This window comes from Hyperoodon ampullatus (assembly GCF_949752795.1).
Source record: "Hyperoodon ampullatus genome assembly, chromosome: 5".
In the NCBI taxonomy this organism is placed as follows: domain Eukaryota; kingdom Metazoa; phylum Chordata; class Mammalia; order Artiodactyla; family Ziphiidae; genus Hyperoodon; species Hyperoodon ampullatus.
The window spans coordinates 43189899-43216697 of NC_136918.1; the positions used below are offsets into that span (position 1 = coordinate 43189899).

The 26799-nt window shown below is 45.8% G+C and overlaps 2 protein-coding genes across 2 annotated transcripts; both read left to right on the forward strand.

Moving 5' to 3' along the window:
• Nucleotides 1-3761: 3761 nt before the first annotated feature.
• RTP2 (receptor transporter protein 2) lies at nt 3762-7475 on the forward strand (the record flags this gene model as incomplete). Its single annotated transcript, XM_079705214.1, has 2 exons — nt 3762-3925; nt 6968-7475. 2 exons carry the CDS (start codon nt 3762-3764, stop codon nt 7473-7475), a joined length of 672 nt encoding a protein of 223 aa, XP_079561340.1.
• A 16931-nt stretch (nt 7476-24406) lies between these two features.
• Nucleotides 24407-25602, forward strand: SST (somatostatin; the record flags this gene model as incomplete). The annotated part of the gene is made up of 2 exons (XM_079704660.1): nt 24407-24544; nt 25390-25602. 2 exons carry the CDS (start codon nt 24407-24409, stop codon nt 25600-25602), a joined length of 351 nt encoding a protein of 116 aa, XP_079560786.1.
• Between the last annotated feature and the right edge of the window lie 1197 nt (nt 25603-26799).

The following is a 26799-nucleotide window of genomic DNA, read 5'->3' on the forward strand; positions in this document are numbered from 1 at the left end:
TAGCTCCATTGTTCCAGGAGGGTGCCCATCATTCAGGTGGATGCTGTGATGGATTTTATTGTTGTCCAAAGTGCTCGGTACCACTCCCTAAGGTGCCCCCCATCCCTCCTTTGGCAAAATATATTTCCCTGCCCAATTGCAGCCTTGGCTACATGACTTGATTTGGCCAATGATATGTGAGGAGGAGTGAAAAATGTCATTTCAGAATGGGAGATTTAAGAGCCAGCATAAGGTGTCCCAAGCTTCTTTTTTGCTCTGCCATGACTGTCCCAGGGAGGAGTCATGGTTCTTTGTGTGTGTTGAGCCTCAGCTCATCAGAAACTGACAGGTTCTCAGTATAGTTAGGGGACTCTGACAGAGGCCCTCTACTTATTGGACAGAAGTCAGCACTGGCTGCACCTACTGAAAGTATCTCCAGATCTTCTGAGTCCGTCTCTTTTCAGCAGAGAATTCTATAGTCTTCCTTCCTGAACCACTAACTCACTTATTCAAACCCCATCCTCTTTTTTTTTCCCTTGTGTAGAGTGCCCCCTGCTCCCATCTCCTTCTTTTTATTTATGTTTTTCCCATAGATAGTGTGACAATTCTTCACCAAATCTCTGCCTAACATAAAAAGGCCCTGAAAAAAAGTGACAGTAGGTATGGCCACCCTTAATACAGACTTTGGGCTGCCTAGGAAGCATGGCCCATAGAATTTGGACTTTTGAAAACCAGCAGGAATAGAATCTTGCCTGCCTGTTGTTGTCCTGTCTGCTGCTAACTGATAACAGAGAGGCGTGAAATCTTCCCCAGAGGGTGTTTCACTACACACACTGTTTGAGAGCTGTGGGCTGGTCTGACCATGTGAATGCCCTGACACTCAGAGGTCACCTCTTGCCCGGAGTGGAGCTTGGACCATGCTGCCTCTGAGCACTGCGTCTTGGGGATGGAGAGGCCATCCTAAACGCTACTGAAAAGATTCCGCCTGGGACCTTTGCTTTGCCCTGTAGCACCTTCCTTGGTTCCTTGAATTGTGGAGAAAGAGAAGACAGGACTCAGCTTGCATTTCCCCTGGGTTTGTTTCTAAGTAAAGAAATATCCTGAACCACTATCTCAGTTTTACCCAACCTTCATTTTTTTGTTTCTTTTTTGGCACCAAGATGCCTGTGGGACAACATATTCCCATCAGTAACAATGGCTGTCGATGGCAGAGTGTCTTCCCAGAACCAGAATGGGTGGAGGGGGTATATCCCCCTCAAGACCATATATTGAAATCTCTGGGGTAAGGGTACATAGAGTTTTCAAAAGCCCCCAGGGATATCTGTTCACCTCCCTCACTCTTCATTACTTTTATTTTTAGGTTCCCCATTGACATCCTTATTATTCTAAGAAGTAACATATAAATACTGATTATTTTACAAAAGTATTTATTGACTCACTTTCCAAATTGGAGAGGGGGAATGGTTCTTTCATCCCCCACCCCTTTGCCAATTTTTTTTGCAGAATACAGGCACATAGTGTTTAATTTTATAAAGGAATACAAATTCCTTTATTTTTTGAAGTATTATCTAGATTAAAAAATATGGCAGCAATGCGTAGTGAAACTACCAGAGTGTGATGTGGCCACAGCTACACACATTTATACACTAATGAGCTCTTACACTGGGATTCCTGGAGCAACCCATGGGTAGAAAAGTGAGGTTGTAACTGTGCTCACTGATTGTATAGCAAGCATTTCTTCTTGAGAGAAAACGGCGGTGGTACAGAAAGATGACATATTGGTCTCTGCTGAGACGGCTCCCACTCAAATTAAGTCTGATTCTAGGCCTAAGGGGGTTGCATCATTTGAGTAAAAGCAAGCAGGTAAGCCCTGACAATTCCACCCTCTATCTTTTTGTTTTTTCTTCATTGTCATTTGTTCTGGGAACAATGACACAATGTCTCCCAGAGATTCACTCCTGACTGGGCCATAAGCTCCTCAGTTGGTTTGGTTCCCGGGAACTCACGGGAACCTCCATGTCTCCTGGCTGGAAGCTGACTGCTGAGAGGGAGTGAGCAAGGAGTGAGCAGCCCAGTCCTGAGGCCAGTAATTTCCTTGGCCAACTAACTTCCCATTTGTGGGCCTGAGCTGTCTTAATTCAGTGTCAAGAGGTTTCAGGTAAGAGATGAGGAGTACAATGAGGAAATCAGATTTTTAAAAATAAATGGCCTCCATTTACAATGCTTGGTGTCAGTTTATTTATCTCTTGTAAAAATAAAATACAGTGTGTGTGTGTGGGAAAAAATACATAAATAAATAAAGCAAAGCTGTGTCTGAGTGCTAAAAATAATAAATAAATAAATAAATAAATAAATGACCTTTCTAGTGCTCTCAGTCAAGGGCTCTAAGACAGAGTTGTGCCCTTTCTGAGGTCTTCTGCACACAGCTAGTGGAGGACACTTCCCCCTTCCAAGAAAGGTTCCAATGGTGTTTCTGCTGGCCCCTCCCTAGGCGAACAGCACTTGGAGGCAAGTACCAAGTCTGGAGCTCAACACTGAAAGCTTTCCTTCTGCTTCCCAGCAGCCCCTTTTAATGCTGCATGCTCTTCACTCTGCGATCCGACTTCCAGGTTGAAGAACCATAAGATGATTACAGCCAGGAGAGCCCTTAGGTGTTACCTAGCATGGCCTCCCCTGTGTGGGTGAGAAGACTGAGCTCCACTGTGGGAAATGATTGGATCCGAGGATGGCACAGACCTCAGGGCAGAGCTGGGAGCAGCTGCCAAATCACCTGGTCTTTTCCCTGCTGAGGCTGCCTCTCGCCAGGGACTGTGCCTTCAGCTGGATTATGCAAATTTGGAGCCAAGTTCCCTTCTAGTCCCTAAAGGATTTAAACTGGGCATCAGGGAGCTGTGGGCACCCTATCGCCCGCCTCTTTCAGCAGCACTGGAGGAGGCAGCAGCCGTCAGCACACCACCAGCTTGCTCCCCCAGCAGCTGCCTGGGACCAGGAACCAAATGGCAGCTCTAATGGTTCTAGGACTTTATGAATCTACATTGTTATTACTGTGCTTCTCACAGCACATGAAGTTACATTCTATCTCGCCAACTGGTCTGCGAGCTCCCCAAGCAAGGGAACATCATGTTACTTCTCTCTCAATCCTTATGTGTCAGGAGCACAATAGTACTGCAGTAAATGAACCTATGAGTTTGGGTTTGGAAGGCCTGAATCTGAATCATGGATGACCCACTTAGAGGTGTGTAAACCTCAGCTTCCTGATCTGGATGAAGGAGAGAATGATCCCCGCCTTGGCCAGCACACAGGTCAAGCAGCTAGTGCTTGGCACACAGTAAATGATGGTCCCAGCACATCAGGGGACATTTCCCCATCCCTTGTTTCTCCTTGGTCCCCTAGGGTGCCACAGTCACCACAGCACATGAAGTGGAGAATGCCTGGAAGAACAGTAGGGGTGAAGCGAATTGTCCTTGCCTCCTGGAGACTCCTGGAGGCCTGGGTCAGCGTGCACTGCTTGCTGCGCTTATGTCACTGCCCAGCCTTGCTCCCCCAGCCTAGCTCGGGGCCCTGGAACGCTCCTTTGGGACTTCCCTCCTCCCCAGCCCTGGCTCCAGCTGCCATGGTAACAGGTTCCAGGGTGACAAAGGAAGTTGCTCAGTCCTGTTTCCTTCTGGTCCTATCAAGGAGGATTTTCCGACCTCACGGACTGCACTGCTCGGCACCTACCTGGCCATCTTCTGTGTTCTCACTCAGGTTGAGCTCAAACTTCCAGCCCTGCCAGCAGGACCATGTGTACCAGCCTGACCACTTGCGAGTGGAAGAAAGTCTTCTATGAGAAGATGGAGGCGGCCAAGCCGGCCGACAGCTGGGAGCTCATCATAGACCCCAACCTCAAGCTCAATGAGCTGGCCCCCGGCTGGAAGCAGTACCTGGAGCAGCATGCCTCGGGCAGGTAAGAGGAAGGATGTGGCGGGCTGTGGAGAGCCCTGCGGCACAGCCCTGGGGGCACCTTGCAAGGGGAGGCAGAGACACGTGGAGCCCCATCCTGGGGTCACCTCAGGCTAGGGGGGCAGAGAAGGAGCTGCCAGGTGCATCGAACCGGCCTTGGTTCTAATCCCAGCTGTACCACTGACTCCTGGATGCCCCTGGCAAATTGTATTCTGTCTTTGGGTCTGGGTTTTCTATGGTAAATAAAGAGCTGTAATTCTTCAATGCCTCTGCAATCTCTGACATTTTAAATGTTTTCATATTTTCATAATTTATTAAAGATTGGTAGGGGGCTTCCCTGGTGGCGCAGTGGTTGAGAGTCCGCCTGCCGATGCAGGGGACACGGGTTCGTGCCCCGGTCCGGGAGGATCCCACGTGCCGCGGAGCATCTGGGCCCGTGAGCCATGGCTGCTGAGCCTGCGCATCCGGAGCCTGTGCTCCGCAATGGGAGAGGCCACAACAGTGAGAGGCCCGCGTACCACAAAAAAAAAAAAAAAAAAAAAAGATTGGTAGGAACTGAGCGCAGGAGGCCATGAGGTCCACTGGCGAAAGCCTTAGCTCTGGTCCTAGGTCCGTTCAGTCAACTCAGTGCAATTAGATTTGAATACAAAAAACACTTATTTTCCACCTGCCATGTTCTAGAAACTGGCTCTGCAGCTAACTAACTGTGAACCTGGGAAAGTCCTTTTCCCTGCGTGGTCTCAGTTTTCACATTTGCAAAACCAGAGAGTTGGTCTTAGTTGATCAATCAAGTCCCTTCCAGTTCTTTTACATATAGGTCTGTGACAAAAAGTTTTGGGCAGGAGTTTGGTAGGTCCTTATGGCCCAGCATCACATACATTATAGGAGCTGCATGTCTCTCATAAAGCAAGGATTCCTTGAGGTTAAGACATCCATCTGAAGCCCACATGCCTCTCCCTCTTCTAGAGCACGGCTTGGGGGTGGGGCCTCAGAATTCGCTGCCCAAGCTGCTTCAAGCTCATCTCCAGGATCTGTATGGGCCTCTTCCCTGGGTCCATTGAATCAAGGACAGACAGTAGCCCTAGGCCCCTGGGGAGGGCAACAGGGGGCTGTGTCCCAGGGGTGTGGACACACAGACTGGGCTGTTCACACATGCTTGCATGCTAAACTCCTTGTGCTGGCGGTGGGAACAGAAGGAGGCAGGCCGTGGGTGAGGAGCTTACCCCTGTACTCCTGCCCCAAGAGCTGAAAATATTAGAGTGAACTTGCCTTTGGGACAAAAGTCAGAGAGGCAGAGGTTGGTTGGTTCATTTCAATTCAAATCCATTCAAGAGACGTCTTTTGGGCACCTGTTACAGGCTGGGTCTCGGCTCTGTCTCTGACTAACTGTGTGCAGAGCGCCCTCTTTCTCTCAGTGAAATAAAAGTTTGACTAGATGATCCGAAGGTCCCCTCCTACTAGGTCTGATGCTTTGAGATTTAAGACCTGAGGTGTGGCTTGAGGGAGGGGAAACATCTCTGGATTGGCTTGATTTAAAAAGGTGCAGAAGGAGGGGACAAGACGTGAAGCTCCGGGCTGGCTGGTGGGAGGGGTGCAAAGGGCTGCAAACTCAGGTGCAGGGGTCCAGGGGTTTGGGGCTGAGCTCCATAGGCTCGTGGCTCCTCTTGCCTCAGGGATCAGCTGGTCCTATTCCTGGCTGGTGATCTGTGGCTCCCAGCTGGCCTCAGGCAGGGCTGGAGAGGCATCACCCTTGTGCATATTCTGTGCAGAGGCTCACCCTACCTGTAAGCATTGTAACCCTGGTGCCCTGCAGCTCTGGCCTAGCACAGGGAGGCAGGATGGAGGGGGACACTCCCCTTCTGGCTCAGGACCAATCAGGAGGCTCTGGCCTGCCAATCCTGCCTTGGGCTACACTGGGTACTGTGCTGTGCTTATGTTGTTTGTGGGCCCCAGGGCTCAGGGCCAGGCTTGGCTTCATCTCCACCCCTCTGCGCTGCGTGGTGCTTGGCATACAGTAGGTGCTGGGTGGTGTCTGTTGGACTGAACTGAGTTCCTCATCAGAGGTCCGTCAGGGCCATCAACAGGGATCCCATAGAGGGTCAGCAGTGAGGGCAGACTCAACCCAGTGGACCCTGGACTGCCTGTAAAGCCTTGGTAACGGGGGCCTGGAAGAGCTTTATCTCAGGGATGGAAGGAACTGCCACTGGACGTAATGAGTTCTCTGCCACTGAAGGGGTGCCAGCACTGGGTGGGGGCTGAGATGAAACCTAGGCCATATGCATCCCAGGCCACTTCCCTCCATGTTTCCTGAGGCTGGAACTCGAAGGGGCCCAGGTTAGACAAAGTGGCCTGCGTGTACGTAAATGTACATTGTGTATGTGTGTGGAGGGGGATGCAGACCAGGATACGCCTTTCCAGTCTCTTCTGTGGGCCTGCAGTGGAATCTAGGGATGATTTGTCAAGGGACAGGAGAGTGTTCTTTGTGAAGGTGCAGGGACCAAACTCTGTAGTCCTCTCCCTGCTGGTGCACCACCCATCCACCTGTCCATCCGGTGGATTCTTGGTGATCTATGCTTGGGACAGCTAGAAACATCTCTTTGCCCCAGAAGAGACAGGATGCATGAGTGAGATGTGTGGTCATCCCCCTTATCAGAGTCATGGGAGGTCTGAGCAGAAGGATGCTTATTGGACACAATTATCCTGCATCTCACAGATGAGAAATAAGGCCCAGATTGGGGGAGTGACCCCGTGCAGCATCCAGACCCATGTCCTGAGTGCATTAGGCTTGGGGGGACCAAGGCCACGGGAGGGCCCGCAGGAGGCAGGCTGGAGAGCACTGCTGGAGGCCAGATGGCTCCAGCATCTGGCTCCTGAGGTTGCTGCTCCAGGCCAAGGGCAGCTCACCAGGAGGAGGCTGAGACACCGGCTCAGGCACTAACGTATCCCCGGGGCGGTAAACACTCCGCCTCAACTTCCAGGCTCCTCCAGGCCGGCTGTGGCTGGGAGGGAGGCCCACCTTCTCCATCCCTGCCTCCCTTCCCCGCAGGTTCCACTGCTCCTGGTGCTGGCACACCTGGCAGTCGCCCCACGTGGTCATCCTCTTCCACATGTACCTGGACCGCGCCCAGCGGGCGGGCTCGGTGCGCATGCGCGTCTTCAAGCAGCTGTGCTACGAGTGCGGCACGGCGCGGCTGGACGAGTCGAGCATGCTGGAGGAGAACATCGAGAGCCTGGTGGACAACCTCATCAGCAGCCTGCGCGAGCAGTGCTACGGGGAGCGCGGCGGCCAGTACCGCATCCACGTGGCCAGCCGCCGGGATGGCGGGCCTCACCGCAGCGAGTTCTGCGAGGCCTGCCAGGAGGGCATCGTGCACTGGAAGCCCAGAGAGAAGCTGCTGCAGGAGGACGCAACCTTCTCTGGTGCCTCCAAGCCACGGGCCCAGGAGGCATCGGGCTACAACTTCTTCTCCCTTCGCTGGGGCCTCTTCTGGGCCTCACTGTGCCTGCTCGTTGTCTACCTGCAGTTCTCCTTCCGAAGCTCGACCTTCCTGTAGTGCAGTTGGTTGAGGGCGGGAGGAGGGTGCGTGGGGGTGAGAGTGGGGATGCACTTGTGGTCCTGATTCTGCTACAGATTCAATATATAACGCTGGACAGCCCAGTTACCTCTTTGGACCTCAGTTTATTACTCTGCAGAATGTGAGTTGCTCTAGGAGATACTTAATGATCCTTCCATGAAAATTTACAGTGATGGGGTCACGGGGAGAAGGGTCTAAGGTGGATTTAGAACTCTCCAGGTCTGGTGTTAGTAGTTATCTCACAGGGAGGTATCTCTTCCCCGCACCTCCTGCACCTCCATCTCTACACCTCCTTTTGCTTCATTTCCATATCCCATACCCTGTTAGGACCCCATTAGGACCCCATTAGGACCCATCTTGTCCATGCCTGATTCTCAAGCTCATCTTCAGCTGCTTCTGAGCATCCTACCATGGTTCCCCTTGGGGCAGGCAGTGGCCCACCCAAAGTAGCTTCAATCAATACTCAGTGCGCGTTGACCCGTCCCTCTCCTTGACAGCCAGCTCCCACCATTCTGAAAAGCTTCATTTTTTACTCTGGTGTTAGAATCTGTTTGTCTGGAATTATTTAGAGCTGCACTGTCCAGTATGTTAGCCATTAGCCATGTGTGGCTAAATTTAAATTAATTAAAATAAAATGAAAAATTCAGTTCCTCAATGGTACCAGCCATATATCAAGTATCATATATCAAGCCGTATATCTAGTAGTGGGTACTGGTAACCATATTGTACTGTGCAGATATAGAACATATTCACAGAAATTTCTATTGAATAGCACTGGTCTAGAACTTGAAATTCCCACTTCAGTGTATTTTGTCTCATAAAATAAGAGGTGGGTACAGGTTTAAAGGCGCAGCCTGAAGCCTTCTGGGAGCAGGGACAGGTGGGGTGGGGTATAGATACACAAATAAATATGTAACCTCTGTGCTCTGTCAGTTAATTAGAATCTATGAGTCCCAGTGTTGCCTAAATTTATTTCCTGGGAAGGTAGAGCTGTAGAAATTCACCACAAGAGGATGACTGTGTGTGTGTGTGTGTCTTGGTTCGGGGCCCGGAGAATATATTCCTGTGCTCTGCAGAAATGTGTGAGCTGTGGCACCACTACTCACACATGATGCAGTATCAGGTGTGGTATTGCCCTCCTATATGAAAATACCTTGTAGAAGATTCTATAGCTGTCCCAGATCCTGGGGATGCTGAGGGAAAGGGCAGATGAGGCAGATCTGGGATCCTCCAGGTGACAGTGGGGCTGTGTGTCTCCATTCAGGGGGCGTGATGACCAAGGGGAAGCATGAGCAGTGGAGACAGCACCTGTCTCCCAGCCCCTCCCCCTTGCCCAGTCCATGAGACTGGCCCATGAGGGGGAACGTATTTGCTGTGCCTGTTCCCTCAGGCATAGCTGTGACTTGGGCAATTTGATTCATGGACTGACATCAGATGACCCTGTGCTTATTATTATCTGGAATACGAAAAGAAACTGTCCCATTCACACCCCTAATTGTTGTCTGACATTCACACCTTTCTATAGCTCATCTGTAGAATTTCTGCCCCAAGTGAGACCTGCAAACTGAAGATGAAGTTCAAGGTGGTGCGTTTGTCTGGTGGTGTTTGTCTGGATGTGTTTCCAGAGACGGACTGCTTTGGACACTGTGTCCCACCTGTCCGCTTATGTGCAGGCTGGCTTTACTCTTCTCTGGCTTTGGCAGGGAGCTTCTGGTGACTTGTCCGGATTCCTCTAGGGACCGAGCGCTAGGCAATCTGGAAGAATCTACCTTTCTTCAACTGGGTGCAGTAGAGGTACAGGAAGAGCATCAGGCTGGTGTGTTTGTGAACTAGTGGGCATGTGGGGTTGTGTTCACCTCTGCCAGCTACAGAGGATACTCAGCAGGGCCTGTGTAGAGTGTGTGCCTCACAGAGTGTTGTTCAACTGCAGACATATGGTGGCTTCTGGGAAGAGGAATGTCAGCAGGCCAGGTATCATGAGGTTCCCAGAGGTCTCCAACTGCTCCCAGCTTGATGAAGCAGCACCAGCAGCACCTCTTACTGAAAGGCGGGGTTGGGGGGGCGGTATAAGGTTAGGGGTAGACTGCTCAGATTGTGTCAGGGGGAGAGTCAGGCTTCAGGTGGGTCAGGAAAGGTGAGGCCTCTGTGGTGGGCCTGGGGGTTGAGGGATGAAGAGCCACTGAAAATATAGAGTGGGGGTGAGGGAGCTAGAGTAGGTGAAATGAGATGAGATCGGAGAAAAATTCGGAAGATGAACATCTTCTCCTTCAGCAGCCACTTCTTTTCAGTATATAAATACCTGTGTCTTCTTCATATTTAACTCCAGTGACCCCCTCACTGTCTTCACTTCCCTTTTGACTATTGCCAGGTATTTTTTAATTCCTTCAAAGCCCAGTTTCTCAAAGAGTAGATTATATTTATCTCTACTTCTTATTTACCCCTTAGTTCGTGGAAGTCTCATTTCCATGTGCCTAAAACTGTCACCCCGCACTCCATTGCCAAATCATCTCTATCTCACCTGGTCTCGCTGCTGCCTTTTGCACTCCCTCCTTGAAGATTCCGGGTCAAGGAGGGAGCACTCCCTCTTCGGTCTCCCACTTCTGTTTCCTCTCTGCTGTGATGATATTCTTTCTCTCAGCATCCCTTACGTGCTGGTGTTCCCTGAGATTCTCTCACCTTGCTGGTTTGCTCTCTGTTACATACACCCACCATGACTTAGGTTTCTACTGCATATGAACTCCCGGTCCTTATAGCTCCTCTAAGTATTTCTACTGAACTCCAGACCCACAGACCAATTGACCTGTCCGCTGGGAGATCCCTCAGCATGACCAAAGCTGATCTCATCATTTTGCCATCCTGTTTGCTTCTCTTACTTCAGAAATCTGGGAGGTATCTCCTGACCTCTCTCACCACCCTACCCTATCCCGCACGAATCGGTCACCATGCCCTGTTGAATGCTCTTCCCAAATACCTCTGAGGTTGATCTTCTTTCTTTCCTTCCCATTTACTGCTGCCCAAACTCATCATTTGTGTCCCTTGCCTCTGCAGCCTCCTTCATTATTGTCATGCCTGTAGCCTCCCCTGCTACAGCTCACCCTCCACACTACCACTATCCTGGGGTGATTTTCTAATAATTGGATATGATCGGCTTTCTCCCCTGCTTGTGCTCTTTCCTGCTAGTGGATAAAACTTAGTCTCATTAGCCGGGCACACCTCATTTCCAGATACTAACAATAAATACCACTTATTGAGAAGGACTCAAGGAACACTCTTCCAGAGGGCAGAGGCACCCACTAACATCTGGATGACAGCTGGACTTCAGGCCAGCATCTGAAGACAGGGAGGGGAAACTGGACTTCCAGAAACCTGGAAACAGAAATGTCTGAAAGATGTGCAAAAATTGTCTTCCAGGATGGCTGACAAGAGGTTGAGGAGAGAACTTTTGCCGATACTTGGTGTGAGATTAACCCTGTGGGCATGGACGTTTGTCGCTGTGATGTGGAGTGAATATTTGTTCCTCGTCTCTCATGAGGCCAATGTGACCTGTCAAGAGAGGCCCTTTCTTACTATTCTTATTCTTTTGTTTCTGTGTATATCCTGTAACTGCATCTGAGTTATAGGTATTACAAGAAGGCAGTGCCCTATAACCCTTGTGTGTGTCTTTGTGCTGATTTTATACCACTGAGTAAGCGTATATGACTTGTGCTGATTGCTGGTTGGCAGTTGCTTGCAGAGTACCTGATGAAGAGGACAGTGATGCATGGAAAGGAATTTGTGCTGAGACTCAGAATATCTGGGCACCAGTCCAACAATACAGTGGAGTGGGTCAATATAAACCCATTACCAATTCAGGAAAAACTGCATGGAGTATATCCTATGGTTATACAGCTCTTATCCTTCCATTTTCATCCAAAAGTCAACATCTATCTACTCTGGTCTATTTTATTCCTGGTCTGTCCTAAGTTCTAGGATTACAAAGATAATCAGACATAGTCTCTGACTTGGAGGGCTCACAATGTATGCTAGTCAATGCTAGGAAAGGGAACAACTTTGTCATACCTCGGGATGAAGGGACAGAGATGGTTTCTTAGACCAGTCATGCAGGGGTATGTTTTGTAGAAATGGTCATGGGGTCAAGGATGGGGCTGATAGGGAGCCAAGGGCATCCCAGGCTGAGAGAGGAAAAAGGAAGACCCAGAGACAGAGCTTATTTCATGCTCAGGAAGAGTAAGCAACCAAGTACCAGAAGAGAGCAGGATGGAACCCAAGAGGAATCTGGCAGCACCGGCGAAAGAGGGCAGAAAAGCAAGGTGGGCAGGAGTTAGGTAAAGACAGCTCTTTTGGCTCAAGTAAGGAGTGAGGAGGGAGCATGAGAGATTTTATTATCATTTTTAGAACTTGTCTTTAAAAGCAAAAAACAAAACAAAACAAGGTAGTGCTGAACAGCAATCCTACCCTTGTGTCTTCTACAAACATTTGAATGCCTACATATTTTATACTAGGCACTATGTATGTATTAAAGGAAGCATTCAGTTTCCCCCTCTTTCTAATCTTTCTCCATCCATCTTTCTTTCACTCTCAAGGAGCTAGAATAGTCTCAGTTCTCATCTTTAGGTATAGCAATGAATGAGCTCTTCAGGTGTGCTGTGGGTAAGGAGAATTTGGGCTGCAAGTCCCAAAACTAATAACTGTGGTCAAACAACACAGAAAAATTTGTTTATTCAATGCTGAAAATCAAGTCAATTAACTAATTGAATAATTAGTGAAAGTAGACCATTGTTTCTGGTCCTAATTGTTCATGTATGCTGAATTCGGTTGAGAACAATTAGAGTACCGCTGATTTTCCATTTTGCTTTTTTATTCCTTTTTGTTTGTTTCTACAATAAAAGTGAATTACTTTCGGAAGTTCCCAGCATGAGCCTGGTTTCTCTTTTGGTTATCTGTCTTTTCAAGAATATTTTTTGTTATTTCTGCCTATTTTGCTTTTCCCAATAAAAAAATTTATCAACCTCTTCTTGGGTTTTGAATTAAAAAAAAGGAAAACAAAATTTAAATTCTTGTTAAAATATTGATTGCAATTGTATAAAATTTATACATTAAAATTGGAAAACTTAAAAAAAAGTGAATTACTTTCTTATGATTTAAATATGTGTATATCCACATTCATTATATACATACCGTAGTTCTTTAAACAAGAGTAAATGTCCCTAATAAAATAAAATATATAAAACTTTTGATTATATATGCTTATGTGTGTGTGTGTGTGGTTTTTTTTCTTTTTTTTTGCGGTACGCGGGCCTCTCACTGTTGTGGCCTCTCCCGTTGCGGAACACAGGCTCCGGACGCGCAGGCTCAGCGGCCATGGCTCACGGGTCCAGCCGCTCCGCGGCATGTGGGATCTTCCCGGACCGGGGCACGAACCCGTGTCCCCTGTATCAGTAGGCAGACTCTCAACCACTGTGCCACCAGGGAAGCCCCTGTGTGTGTGTTCATATATCAAAGTGTTTATATAAAAGATGAGAAAGAGAAAAGCAGCCTTGAGAGCCGGCCTGGCACTCCCAGCTAGGCCATGGTGCTCTCCTGTTGAACATAACTCCACTGAGCAGCAACCTCAGACCAGACCACTCTGGGATGGTACTAGATCAAGGCAAGCATAAGACCACTCCGCAGTCACATCTGAATATAGATAAGAACATAAACAAGGTCGAAACCACAAAAACGACTTACAACCCCCTATTCTGGCCACTTTGAGGGGCTGCTACCTTACCAGTCACAGCTTTAGCTTGCTTCCACTCTGTCTTCTCACCTTCTAGATAAGAATCATTAAGATTTCCAATCATAAAATATTCTCCACTTTCTGACAGCATCCAATCCAGAGCAAAGTCACTTACAACGTTCCCTCACCTGACACATGCCCCAGTGCTAGAGCGTGCCTGTTCTAAACCCTCTTACTGAGATGCTTCATGGTTCCCAAGGGCATCCTCCCTCTTTGCAATGAGCCAAAAAATCCAACTTTGTTCCGTGACACGTGTGTTTAAATTTAAAATGGGTGTTTCTAAATCTTAGGATAAAAATGAAATAAAATATATTTGCAGTTTATTTAGAAATTAGGGAGGAAAACATCACATATAAAAATTATTTCTGTTTTAATGCTTCTTAGTTCTTTAAAAACTTATTTCACAGTATTGTTAGACTTTTAAAAATCTTTTTCCCATAGAAAGTTATACAACAAATGTGTATTCTAATACTGGTTATCTTTGCATCTTTAGAAAATACATTTTCATTCACATTCTTATATCTATTTCAAGAAAGTTTCACAAGTTATTAATTCTTTTGGTAGATGGGGAAGAATTTCACATACCCTCTTTCCTGTCAACTTGGATTTCTAGTTTTGTTAGAATAATCTAGTATTTTATAAATAAATTAATAAAATACTTGATAGCTCATACATTCTCTTTCAAGAATTATATTAGACAAATGCATTATGTTTCATAATATTAATTGAAGAATCAACTCTTAAATCATATAGGTTTACTTCTCCTCACCATCTTTATACCAGCTGATTTCACTTTTGAGTTCTTTATTTGATTTATTCTCTTCCTTTCTTACTTTTGTGAGTAATATTTTCAGAGAGAGAGAGAGTACGTGACTGGTCTGCCTATCTGAGAATGGCCTTTTTTTGCTCTTATCCCCCCTAAATAGATTGGCCAAGTATTACTTTTTATCATAACAATCTTTTTTTCCTCTCAAAACTTGGTAGGCATTATTTCAATGTCTTCTGGAATTTATTGAGGTAGAAAAAAAATCCATTAACAGCCTAATGTTTCTTTCCTTTTACATTGCCTAATGTAATATATAAAAAAAATTGATGCAATAACTTCTCTTGTAGAGAGTATAAGCTGGAGAGTTTCTAAGGTTTTACTTGTTTGTTTTATTGTTTCTTGTAGTAACTTTGTCCATAGGGGAGAGAGAGGCATTTACTCTGATTCTTTAGACAGTTTTTTTTTTTTTTTTTGGTTTTTTTTTTTTTTTTTTTGCGGCACGCGGGCCTCTCACTGTTGTGGCCTCTCCCGTTGCGGAGCACAGGCTCCGGACGCGCAGGCTCAGCGGCCATGGCTCATGGGCCCAGCCGCTTCGCAGCATGTGGGATCTTCCCGGACCGGGGCACGAACCCGTGTCCCCTGCATCGGCAGGCAGACTCTGAACCACTACGCCACCAGGGAAGCCCTCTTTAGACAGTTTTCATGTATCTCCCCATCAGCCTGAAGTAAAACCCTATTCTCTCCCTACTTTGCATTTGATTATGCCAACGAGGGATTTGCAGAGTTTGGAAGGTTTGCAAAATAGGTAGGTGCACAGGCTGAGTTCACCATCTTGAACCTCAAATTACTAGTTGCTAATTTGCATTTTAAAAATCTACTCCTGTAAACTAATTTGAATATTCACTAGAACAAGATAGTTATAAGTAAATAACTGATATAGATTTAGATGCATATTAGGTGATCTTTAAATAATTATTTTTTAATAATAAGTATACTTGTCTTTGGATTTGGGGCCCATGCAGATAATCCAGCATGATCTCATCTTGACATCCTGAACTGATTATACCTGCAAAGACCTTTTTTTTTTTTTTTCAAATAAGGTCACATTCACAGGTTCTCAACACTGGCGATGACCTGGGGGCAAGGGAGCCCTCACATGTGAGACCTTCTTGGAAGCACCTTACAAGGGGAGTGAGATTTCACTGCCATGTGGGTCCAAAAAGGTAATTAGGTCAGTGACTCTAAGACCAGCTATAAATGTGACATTGATTATGAGTACAGGTTCATGAGGTTGGAGGGTATTCAGGTTAAATATGAGGATGGTTTGTATTAGAAATGTGGTTTTCCAACTTTGCTTCCCCTTCAAGCTCTTTGTTTCTATGAAACTTTGTTGCAGAATCCTGTTCAATGAAATAGAATTCCTGCCACACACCCCGTCCCCCTGCCTCTGCAGTCCCTGTGGCCTGTGTGCAGGGAGCCCAGGACCTAATTTAGGAAGCCTGGGAAGCGTTTATAACACAGGTTATAAAGTGTCTGAAGTTCCTTCTAGGGCTAATTGTTTGATTCTACGGCTCAGATAGTAATCTGTATAATTTCCTAGACTGCGACTTTTTTTCAAAGCCAAGGATTGAGTTTTGGTCATCTCTGAATCCCCAACACAGTGTCTGGCACAAAGTGCTCAATAATCAAATGTGTGAGGGAAGAGGTTTTTGTCTGAGTACTTCTTTACAACCCTAGCACCAAGCACAGTTGTCTCCGCATAGTGGGTGCTTTAAAGAAGTTGGTGAAGGAAATAAATGAAGGAATGAATACAATCCCGCCCTAAAATTTTAGATGAAGTTGTCTTCTACCATTTGAGCCAGCAGAGGGCAGGCGAGCTCAGTGTAACAACAGCTTCCTCTGGGTAAGCTGAAGCAGCCACGCTTAGCCGTGTGGCCTTGAGGAGCAGGTCCAGTTGTTTCACGGGATTAGGAAATGCAAAACCAGAAGAGGATGGAGACACAAAGCATGAAGGCCCAACACATTAATCCCCAAAGCTTTCTCTCTAGGATAATACTCTTGTCAGGGAATAAGGTTTTGCTCCAGGCCGATGGGGAGATACATAGATAACAGGGCAGGAACTGCCAATCTTACAACATGATTTCAACCACTTGGGTAGAAGGGATTCAAGTAACTTCACAGAAATAACATAAAACTAAGAGAATCAGAGGATCTGACTCTAATACTAGTTATGTGGTTTTGAGAGAGACCCTTCCTTTCTCTTGAATTCAATTTTCCAATGTGTAAACACAGGGGAGGCACTAGATGCTTTTGAAGGTCCTGGGCTGTGGTTTGGTCCACTTCTGGCCACAGTCCTGCCTCTGCTCTCAACAATTGGTATTGTATCAGGAAAGCCAATGAAGCAGGTGCTTTGGCCCTGATGGGGCCAAGCCAAGTCCATTGTGCTTGGGGGGTCCCCAAGTCAAAGGTGGGAAAGAAGAGAACGGTAAAAGGGAGAAGGAACTGAGCAGAGTGAGATGAGAGAACAGTGGTGGGCGGTAGTTTGTGACTCCATCATTTTCTGCAAAGGTGGAGCCCATTCTAGTAGCAGACTATAATTCAGTTCTTAAAATATATAGACTTGTAAGTCAGAATCTTTGCAGTTGGGTCCCAGGCATCTGTGCTTTTAAAATGTTTCCCAGGCAATCCTGGTGTGAAGCTAGAGTTAAGATCCACCAGTCTAGGTTAAGGTTATAGTTTGAGTGTGGGAAATTGGAGCTGTAAAAGGGATACTTTCACTCCATGGGGCACTTCTGTGTTTATATAGCCCCTATCATGCCGTTTCAAAGGGGGGGGGCGGGTCTCAGGAGCACCCTGAAGAGGAACTTCGCCATCTGTTGTGTGCTATTCCAGGAACAGGGCCGTAGGTCTCTGGCCTCATTTCTCAATCCCCATTGGTCACGATAGCTCTTCCCCTGCCAACTGCACTGGGAAGGCTCGTGCAAGACCTGAGGCTTAACACCTTGTTTTTAGGAGGAAAATAGGTAAAGAGAACTGGGAGATGTTCGCTGGGTGGCACAGTCGGGCAGAGCACAGCTCGATTTCATTTCACTGGGGAGCTCTGAGCAGAAGCCATAGATCAGCAAATGGGATGCTTCTGGAGAGTCCAATGGACCCACAAAGAGAAAGGAATCTGAGAGGATAATTAGGGGCAAAGTTTCCTTGCTTCTCTCTGGTGAGAGAGGAAATGTTGGAGTGACAGACAGGGATCTGACATCAGCCCAGCACTGCAGGAACTATGTAACCTGAGGCCTCCATTCCCTTGTTTGGTTGATATTAACACATGATCAAACATGAAAGTATGCAGAGGTGAGTCAGCAGTGCTACTCTCTTCTATTGTGTGCCAGGGACATACGTGTTCCTCATTGGTTGGTGGATGTGTCCTCCCTAAGCCTTCCAGTGAAGTCCCTTATCTTTCCAATGACTATATTAGCATATTCATATGACAGCTTCAGTTAGTTTTTAGCAGATAGGAACAATTACACGGAACAGTGTTTAGGGTTTTTTCCTTTGCTGAAGCTCAGAGATTACTAAGGGATCAATGGATATGTGTTCCTGAAAGTATCCGCTTCCTAGGGTTGGGGGCCAAGTGATACAGTCCTCAGTTACCTGAGGTTCACCTGAGGTTCGTTCTACCTACAGAATCCACAGAGACCTCACATATAAGAAGAATTTGTCTTCCACTAAATCAACATTTTTCAGCAACTACTGTACGCTTCACATTTTTATAGTCTCTGAGGAAAATACAAATATGACAGAAACAAGATTTCTGCCCTCAGTGAAACTCTAGGCTCATAGATGAGACATACAGACTCTCAAGGAACAGAAGTGTGAAGTGATCTAGAATGGTCTCTACTAGAGGCACAAAAGACACACCCTTGGGCACAGGAGGGGGCCATAGTAATTCTAAATGAGAAGCTCTTGACTTAAAGTAAGCTGTATGATGTTAATAGTCAGAGATGGGTCCAAGGTATTCCAGGTGGAGGGAGCAGCATGCACACAAACGTGGATGCGGGAAACTGCAGAGTGTGTACAGGGAAGAACAGGTGGTGGTGGGGAATGGGAAGGTGGAGAGGTTAGGAGTGACACAGAGCGAGACTGAACAGGACAGTTAGGGTCTGAGGAAACATGACCGCCAGGCAAATGTGTTTGCATTTGAACTAGCTGGCACTGGGGAGTCATTGAGAGCTTCTGAGCTGGAAGTGATGGGATAAGAACAGAGAGGAGACTACTGCAGGAGACCAGGCCTGAGCTGTCATCACTCACCCACCCATGGAAGAAGTTCACCCCTGGGCTTCATTCAGTGACCCCTTCACCTTTCGTTGTCTAAAGCGATCACTTTAGGCCAGGCTTTGTGGAAGTTGGTGAAAGCCAATTTGGCGGGAAAGTCTGGCTTCTCTACCATCAGCAACTCCAGGGGCATGAACTGACACACTTCCAGCTGAAATCTAGCTCAGCAGAAGCCCTTAGAGAATTGCAAGCTCTCATTCTTATGCTCCAGGGTGGTAGGGTTGCTCTAGAAGGAAAGGTCCTTAGGGTATCGTCACCTAAGCACACTTGCCCTTGGACAGGAGGGGTCTGCATGCTCCCTATAGCCTGCCCCCAGCCCCAGCAGCACATTCAATAAATCTGCCTCTTCTCCAAGTGATCTCCCAACTTTTCTTAGGTCAAAACTGTCCTTTAGGTGACTGTAAGCAAGAAGACAATTCAGCATATATATTCACACTAAAGTGTTAATAACTATCAAGTTTTAATGTGCTACGTCTCCAAAAAAATGTAGAGAAGAGACTATTTTCTAATAGTCTAATAGTCATAGACTAATTCTAAGGGTTGAATTTCAGCACCAGTCTGCTGCATTTCTGTGAGAGATCTTCCTGGATCTTCCGATCATACCCTACAGTGTCCCCAGAGGAAGGGCAGTCTGACTGGTTGGGTCAGAGCATCACTGAGGACACTCTAGCTTCCAGAAGCTGGCTCATTGAATAACACCCCAGGCGCTGGCTGACGGCCTCCCTCTGGGCAGCAACAACAAAAACAAGACTTTATCTTTTCATCGTGTTTTATGGATAACCAAGCACTTTCACTTACACTGTCTGACCTGGTTCTTAAATCATATTATAGCAAAAGCAAGGATTATCAGGCCCATTTTAAGCAAGAGAAAACTGAGGACTTAAGTCTAGGGCCTCAGACATCCAGGCCAGGGCTTTTTATACTATACCATGTTGCTTTTCCCCACTGCCTATAATTCTCACTTTATTCTGGCTTGGAAGTAAAATGATTTTTCACTTACAAAATGTCCAAGAGAAGTTTTTGTCAGAAATCCACTTCCTGCACTCTCAGAAATTTGTGGAACTTGAAAGCATTTTAGGGAATGTCTAGATGACTTGTTACCAATTGTTCTTCTCATTTCCTTAACTTGAGATCCAAACAAACCATTAGCATGTCTTGTCAACTATACTTCAAAATAAACTTCAAACGTAACCAGCCCTCAGCTCCTTCATAGCTGTCACTCTTGACCAAATACCATCTTCTCTTGCCTGAACTAGTCTGGGGAATAAGGTCCCCCAAATAAGCACAAACCACCTTCCCTTCCATGGAAACAGGCCTTGGGTGTTGGCTACAGTAGTCTCGGGTTGGAGGTATGAAATGCCGTTATGCCAAGCCAACCAGCTTGGGTATTTAAGGGAGAATGTGTCCCTTTCATCCTGGCTCTTCTTTTCTCTTACGTGGTTCTTAGACTCCTAAGTTATCTTCCTGACTCTGCTGCTCTCTTACAGTTAATTCTCCACTTTAGCAGAAGGCATTGATTTAAAAAAAATCAAATCAGGTCAATCCCTCGCTCAAAATCCTCCAGCGGTTTTCTTACCATGGTCTTCAAGGCTCTGTGTGATCTGGCCCCTCTCTGCCTTGCTGGTCTCATCTCCCAGCCCTCTCTGATTCACCCACTCTGTTCGAGTTCCCTTGCCTTGTTTCTGATGTTGGAATGTACCAAGCATGCTTCTACCTCAGGGCCTTTGAACAGATTGTCTTTCCACCTGACAAGGAAATATCTTTATTCAGATATTTGCATGTCTAGCTCCCTCACCTCATTCAGGTCTCTGCTCAAATGGTTCCTCCTCAGGAGGGTTTTCCCCAAGTCATCATGCTTTATACCTTGTGTTAATTCTTAGCAACTTGAACATAATTAATTAATTGATGTGTTTATTGTTTGTCTTTCTCACTAGGACTTTGTCTATCTAGTTCACTACTATATTATGAACCTCTCAAGCAGTGCAGATTCTCAGTACTTATTTGTAGAAAGAATTTGAGTGAATCAATTTTACAGATGGAGAGACTGAGGTCCAGGTGGGGAGGGCAGGTCTGCACCAGAAGCAAGATGCAAGAGCAAATTTTCCTTCTAATAGGCCTGTGAAATACCTGCTACATCTGGCTTCCTCTCTCAGATTACATAAAAGCCAGGTTCTTTTCCAGTATAAAGTTCTCAATTTGAGAAACAGCATTTTAACATCACAGTGTGCTCTAGTTTGCCCCTTTGTTTTCTCAAAGTCAAGCTTGTTGATGATCAGGGCTGGAAAGAACCACAAAGGTTGCCTATCAAGCCTTCTATTTTGCAGATGAAGAAACTAGGGTCCAGAGAGGAAGCCCCCAGCTGGACTGTGGCAGAACCAGAACTAGAACCCAGGTCTCTGGACTCCAAATACAGTTACTTTCTGCTTCCCTGCACCACTTAATATTGAACAGCTGATTACTCATAGATTTTATTGTCTCTTACTAAATTGAGTTTTTGCTCCTCATATTGGCAGGTAGTCACCTCCAAATGTACATTTCACAGGGCGGTGGGAAATCATATCCCGGCTGGAGAGCAGCACGTGAAAGGGGCCTAGATGCCCCCTCGAGGCCCTTGCATCCTGGCTGCAGACTGCTCAGCCAGGAGGTGTCTCTGGCATCCCTGAATCAGGGGAGGAGGAAAGTTGTTAAACTGATCAGTACCCTCCCACAGCCTTGCCATTTCCTGCCTGCATGCCCTTGTGCGAGGCAGAGGCAGCTGTGCTCTCAGGGACTCAATTTCCTCCTCTGTGAGATGGGGCTAGCACGCCCTGTCGTACTGGATGAGAAAATACTTTGTGAACCACAGAGAGCTGCACAAGGATGGGGTCTATCATTCTTAGTGACCAAAGTCTGGGAAATACGGTCCCCAGTACAACCACAGACAGTGACCCCCGCCCCCCTCCAGTCTTTGGAACTTGGGAGCAAGACCCTGGGTGTCGGCTGCAAAGGGCTCAGGTTGGGGAAGTTTCAAGTGTCTTTGTGCTAAATCAAACTTTATGCAAAACTTGGCCATGGGGAGGGGCTTAAGGAAGAATTTGTGTCCCCTTTCGTTCTTCTTTCTTTCTTAAGTGGCTCCTAGACTCCTAACAATTTGAGGATTATAAAACTAAACAAAACAAAAAGCCCGGAAGTCATCTCATCCACAGCTTCAGCACTTCAGCAAAGGTATGAGGGAAGCCACCCAGACTTACTATTCCCAAGTAGATACTTAAACAGCTAAAGATCACAAGTATTTTTTTTTTAAATACCAAATCATTCCATTTACATAAAGTTCAAAAACAGTCACATCTAACTTATAATGAGAGACATCAGAAGAGTACTTGCCTCTTGAGGAGCAATGGACTGAAACGGGGCACTCAGAAACTTTGAAGGTGTTGAAATATTCTATATCTTCATTCCCATGTTGGCTTCATAGGTTTATAAGGGTGTCAAAGCTCACTGAACTGTACACTTAAGACCTTTGCATTTTACTGTATATAAATTAGACTGACATAGACTGACTGAACTGAAATGTTTTCCTTTTAAGTTCTGATATTGCATTGTATGTTGCATTTTCTTTGTTCCTGAAAAATAGGGAACGCTTCAAGAATTTGCGTGTCATCCTTGCTCAGGGGCCATCCTAATCTTCTCTGTATCGTTCCAATTTTAGTATATGTGCTGCTGAAGCGAGCACCATGAGTATTTTTTACGAGAAACAGCTGAGAAGGAAAGAGGAAGTCATGGAAGGAGGGGCTTAAGAGAGGAAGAGACTAGAGGCAGAGACTGGGATAGATATTGAGTAGGCAGAATGGGAAGGGAGGGAGATGTGCAGAGAAGGCAGAAGGAAGCCAGATAGAACCAGACCAAAGTCAGAAAATGACTGGTTAGAGGGGAGTACAACAGAGAGGAATGAGGAGAGGGAGTGGAGCAAGAAAGTAAAAAGGGGATTGAATAAGGAAGATCTGGAGAGAGAAATGCAGAGAAAGGTTTGGGAAGGGAGAAAGAGGAAAAAGGAGAATAAAGATGTGGAAGGAGAGGAGCAGGCGTCTGGGGAGGGAAATAGAAGAGAGCATAAAGCAAGATGGAGGGGCTGCTATTTGTTCTTTGGCTGGCTCCTGTTTTAGGAAAATTCTTCTCTACTCAATGCGGCTGCCAAGGGCAAGCCTTGAGTGGAAGAGATGTGAGATCATTTGAGGGTGCCTTGGGACAGTTGGGTTGACATAACTAGACTCTGAACCCACAGCTATAGGCCTAGGAGGGTTCCAGGATATATAGAGAAAATAGCATGCATTGTGTTCTGCAGTCTGAGATCCATTGCTCTCCCAGACTATTCCAACGCATGTGAGTGACTTTTTAATGCCTTACTTGTTCTAAGCCTTGTCTGGACTCACCCCAAGCCCCGGAAGCTTTAGCACTCCTTGCTGTGCCTTCTCTTATTGCTTTAGCTTACAGACACAAAAAGCAAAGGCGACAATTATTCAAGTGATTCAAGACACCTCCCAACCCCTCCTGCCTCTCAACACTGTGGTTTTGGTCTAAGTATTGAGGATACATATGTGATGCCTGGCTGGTGACAGGATTAGTCAAATTCTCTGCTTCACTTGGTTTCTGAAGATACAGGAATTTTTTTCAGCTCTTATGAACTTGAAGCTTATAAAATGTCAACCCTTGAAGAGCCTGCAGGGATCATCTGGTCCATGCCAGGACATTAGCTGGCCATTCCTTGATAAGGAATTACTCTGGGGGAAAAAAAAGAAAAGAAAAAGCTACCAGAACTCTGATCAGGACAGCAAACATCTAAGCAGACCACAACCAGAATTCCAGAACTGCATTTCTCAAACTTCCTTTTCATTTGTGTGGGGAGCGGGGGAGCACTGTTGATGCTTTTCTCACACAGAGACTTACGATAATGGTCACTTACATTCAGGGGGTTCCTGGACTTCTGTATGTCCACACTGGGAGTCCCTGACCTAAAACTGCTACTACTAGCCAGGAATCCATTAGAAAACTCAGAGTTGAGTGAAAAGAATCCTAGTTTGGGATGTGGAGGTCTGGTCCTTGCTCCAGCTGTGTACTATGTGAGCCAGTGAATTTCACTGCCCATTTCTAGGCTCAGTGACTCAAACTCTGAGATGTTTTCTGAGATTTCTTTCTAGCTCCAAATTTCTAGCACCAAAATGAAGTCAATCTCATTTTTTTTCCCTTTAGCATTTTTTGTCACAGTGGAATGGCAAGCAGACTAGAAGTGTCTCTGCTGCTGAGAAAGAGGGATGGAGGGTGAGTTTAAGGTACTCTTCCATTATAAGGAAAAGTGAGTTCTTTTAGAGCCCCATTACATCTTAATCTACAAGACTCTTTACAGAGTTAATGGAGAAAGGTGACTTGGTCATTCTAAAATCCACATTCCATTTTCAAATCTGTTCTTAGAGGAACGCTTATGACATTCACTGTCACAAAGAATGCTTGTAACCATCTCCACTTGTCACACTCATATACTTTTGCATTTGGTTCTCCTAAAATGTTTGAGCATGATGATGGATAGAATTGTCTGGGTACATTTATGTGTGTGCGGCTGAGTGTGATAGTGCATTTGCTTCTCCAGGGGCTGAGTGTTTGAGTGTGTGTAATTAAGTGTACACATGTGTGAGTGAAATTATGGAGTGTGTATGTGCATAGCACTGAGTGAATATAAAAAGGTTGTGTAGATGGTGTGACGTGTGGAATCGTGTGTGCCTGTTCCTGTGCAGGATTTAAATTTTTTAAATAAGCCACTTTTGATTGTGTAGCCTCCTCTCACTTCTGTGATTGATTTCACGAGGGTAATGGTGCGTAAAAGCGCTGGTGAGATCTGGGGGCGCCTCCTAGTCTGACGTCAGAGAGAGAGTTTAAAAAGGGGGAGACGGAGGAGGGCATACAAGCCGCTTTAGGAGCCGCGAGGTTCAGAGCCGTTGCTGCTGCCTGCGATCAGCTCCTAGAGTTTGACCAACCGCACTCTAGCTCGGCTTCTCCGGCGCCGCCGAGATGCTGTCCTGCCGTCTCCAGTGCGCGCTGGCCGCGCTCTCCATAGTTCTGGCTCTGGGCGGTGTCACCGGCGCGCCCTCAGATCCCCGACTCCGTCAGTTTCTGCAGAAATCCCTGGCTGCTGCCGCTGGGAAGCAGGTAAGGAGACTCCCTCGACGTCTTCTTTTGCCTCTCCAGAACCTCCCAAGCTTCCCTAGCCTTGCCTCTGATCCCTTGGGTGAATTTAAGAGGTGCTCCCAAAGAGTGCCGGTGCTTTTCTGGGTTCCTTAGCTACCAAAGCTCACAGGAAAACTTTCAAAGTCCAGAATCCCTTTTTACCTCTTTGTTTCCCCTGATCAGCGCTGTAGGTCACTGTTCAGGTGAGGTCTTTAGCATTCAAGAAAATTCCAAGACCTTGATAACTGAGCTCGAAGGGATGATGGCATTTATCACCGGTGCTGACCGCGGGAGGTGCTGACCCAGGTGCTGAAAGCACGGACCTCTGAAGCTGCTACTGTCTTAAGCACCACCTCCCTCCCATGCAGCGGGGTTGGGGGCTAACTGGCAATTTACAGCCAGAACACAATATGTTTACGATTGTGAAAGGTCTCGTTCTCCACAGCTGACTGAGTAAGAATGGTAAGAACAATTCTAGTTTGTAGCTCTTGATATGGAAATTGAGTTAAACAAACTGTTGGCTCATGTTGAAAAACTAACGATCTATTTCTTTCTATGTGTGTATTTTAAACCTACAGAAGCAGAAAACTTGCAGAAACATTTGAGTTTTTAAAGCTTCTTTGTGTACTTGGTGATTATAACAACAGCCCTTGTTTTTATATCCTTAACCAATTTTAAGTGTGACAAAAAGTGCACAGCTGTGAAAATTGGGGTTTGGGTGTGGTTAAATCTGTTTTTCAAGCAGGCTTTTCCATTTCTTCTTCTCCACCATCTTCATTCTTACCCTTTCTCTCTCTCTCTTTCGCTCTTCCTTCCACCCCATACAGGAATTGGCCAAGTACTTCTTGGCAGAACTGCTCTCTGAACCCAACCAGACAGAGAACGATGCCCTGGAGCCTGAAGATTTGTCCCAGGCTGCTGAACAGGATGAAATGAGGCTGGAGCTGCAGAGATCCGCTAACTCAAACCCGGCCATGGCACCCCGAGAACGCAAAGCTGGCTGCAAGAATTTCTTCTGGAAGACTTTCACATCCTGTTAACTTTATTAATTATTGTTGTCCGTATAAGACCTCTGATTCCTCTCCTCCAAACCCCGTCTCTCCTCCCTAATCCCCCCAGTCCTCAGTAAGACCCTTGCATTAGGAATTGAAGACTGTAAATACAAAATAAAATTATGGTGAAATTATGGAAAAAAAGGATTTTGGTTTCTTATTGAGTTAAACCTTTGTGTTCAATACTATATGATTAACTTCATTTGTGATTTCAGTCAAGTTCTTTGAGATATGCACTCCAAATCTCACAGACATACTGTTTAAAATTCCCTGTGGTAATAAAAGTTATGTTTTAAATGGTAACCCAGATAGTTTGGGTTATTTTAAACATAAATAATCTCAATTAACTCTATGAATTCTAGTTTTAATCCAGCGGTAGTTATTGGAAGGGGCTGCCACAAACATCAATTACATTTTAAATACACTTAAAATTATATGTTGAAATGAGTATTAGTATTAATGGGTAGGCAGGCTGAAATGTCCAACTAACCACCAGGCTGATATGTAAAATAAATGATATATTAAAAATAGAAGGGAAAAATCACTTAGAAGTTGGAGGAAAGAAGCTGGCTTAAATAGCTAAAATAAAGTTCTGAGCTTTTAAAATGTGTTTATAGTTTGTGAACATTTATCTAAAGAAGAACATTGCTTTAATATCTTCTTTGACAATCCTCTCTGTAACTGAACAAGGTTAAATGCTTCTGTTTTAAAAGTAAGCTCCTAAATTTTTTTCCTCAGGGCGAAATACCAACTTAATTATAAGATTCCAACATGAGAGCTATGGGTTGCAAGATACATGTGTGTTGGGTTACCTCAGTGAATGCAACACTATTGAAGGTATCGGAGTACAATATCATAATTGCAGAATAACAGAAGGAGATATCTCAAGACTTCTTTTGATTTTATCAAAGTGAGAGTCAAATAAAAATGCAAACAATAATAAAAATAGTCAGTACCTGCTAGCTATTATTATTAGTACTATAATAACATACTAAGTGGTACTGCTCAAGACAGAGATAAAAACATTGCTAATTTAATTCACAGAGACCTTAAAAAGGTGTCCCTTTGGGGATGTGTGTTTTAACTATCAACTGTATTTCTGAATAACTGCTAGAATAAGAAACCAAATATAAACACAGAAACTCAGTGTAAATCCCCATAGTATAAACTTTCTGATGGGAGCAT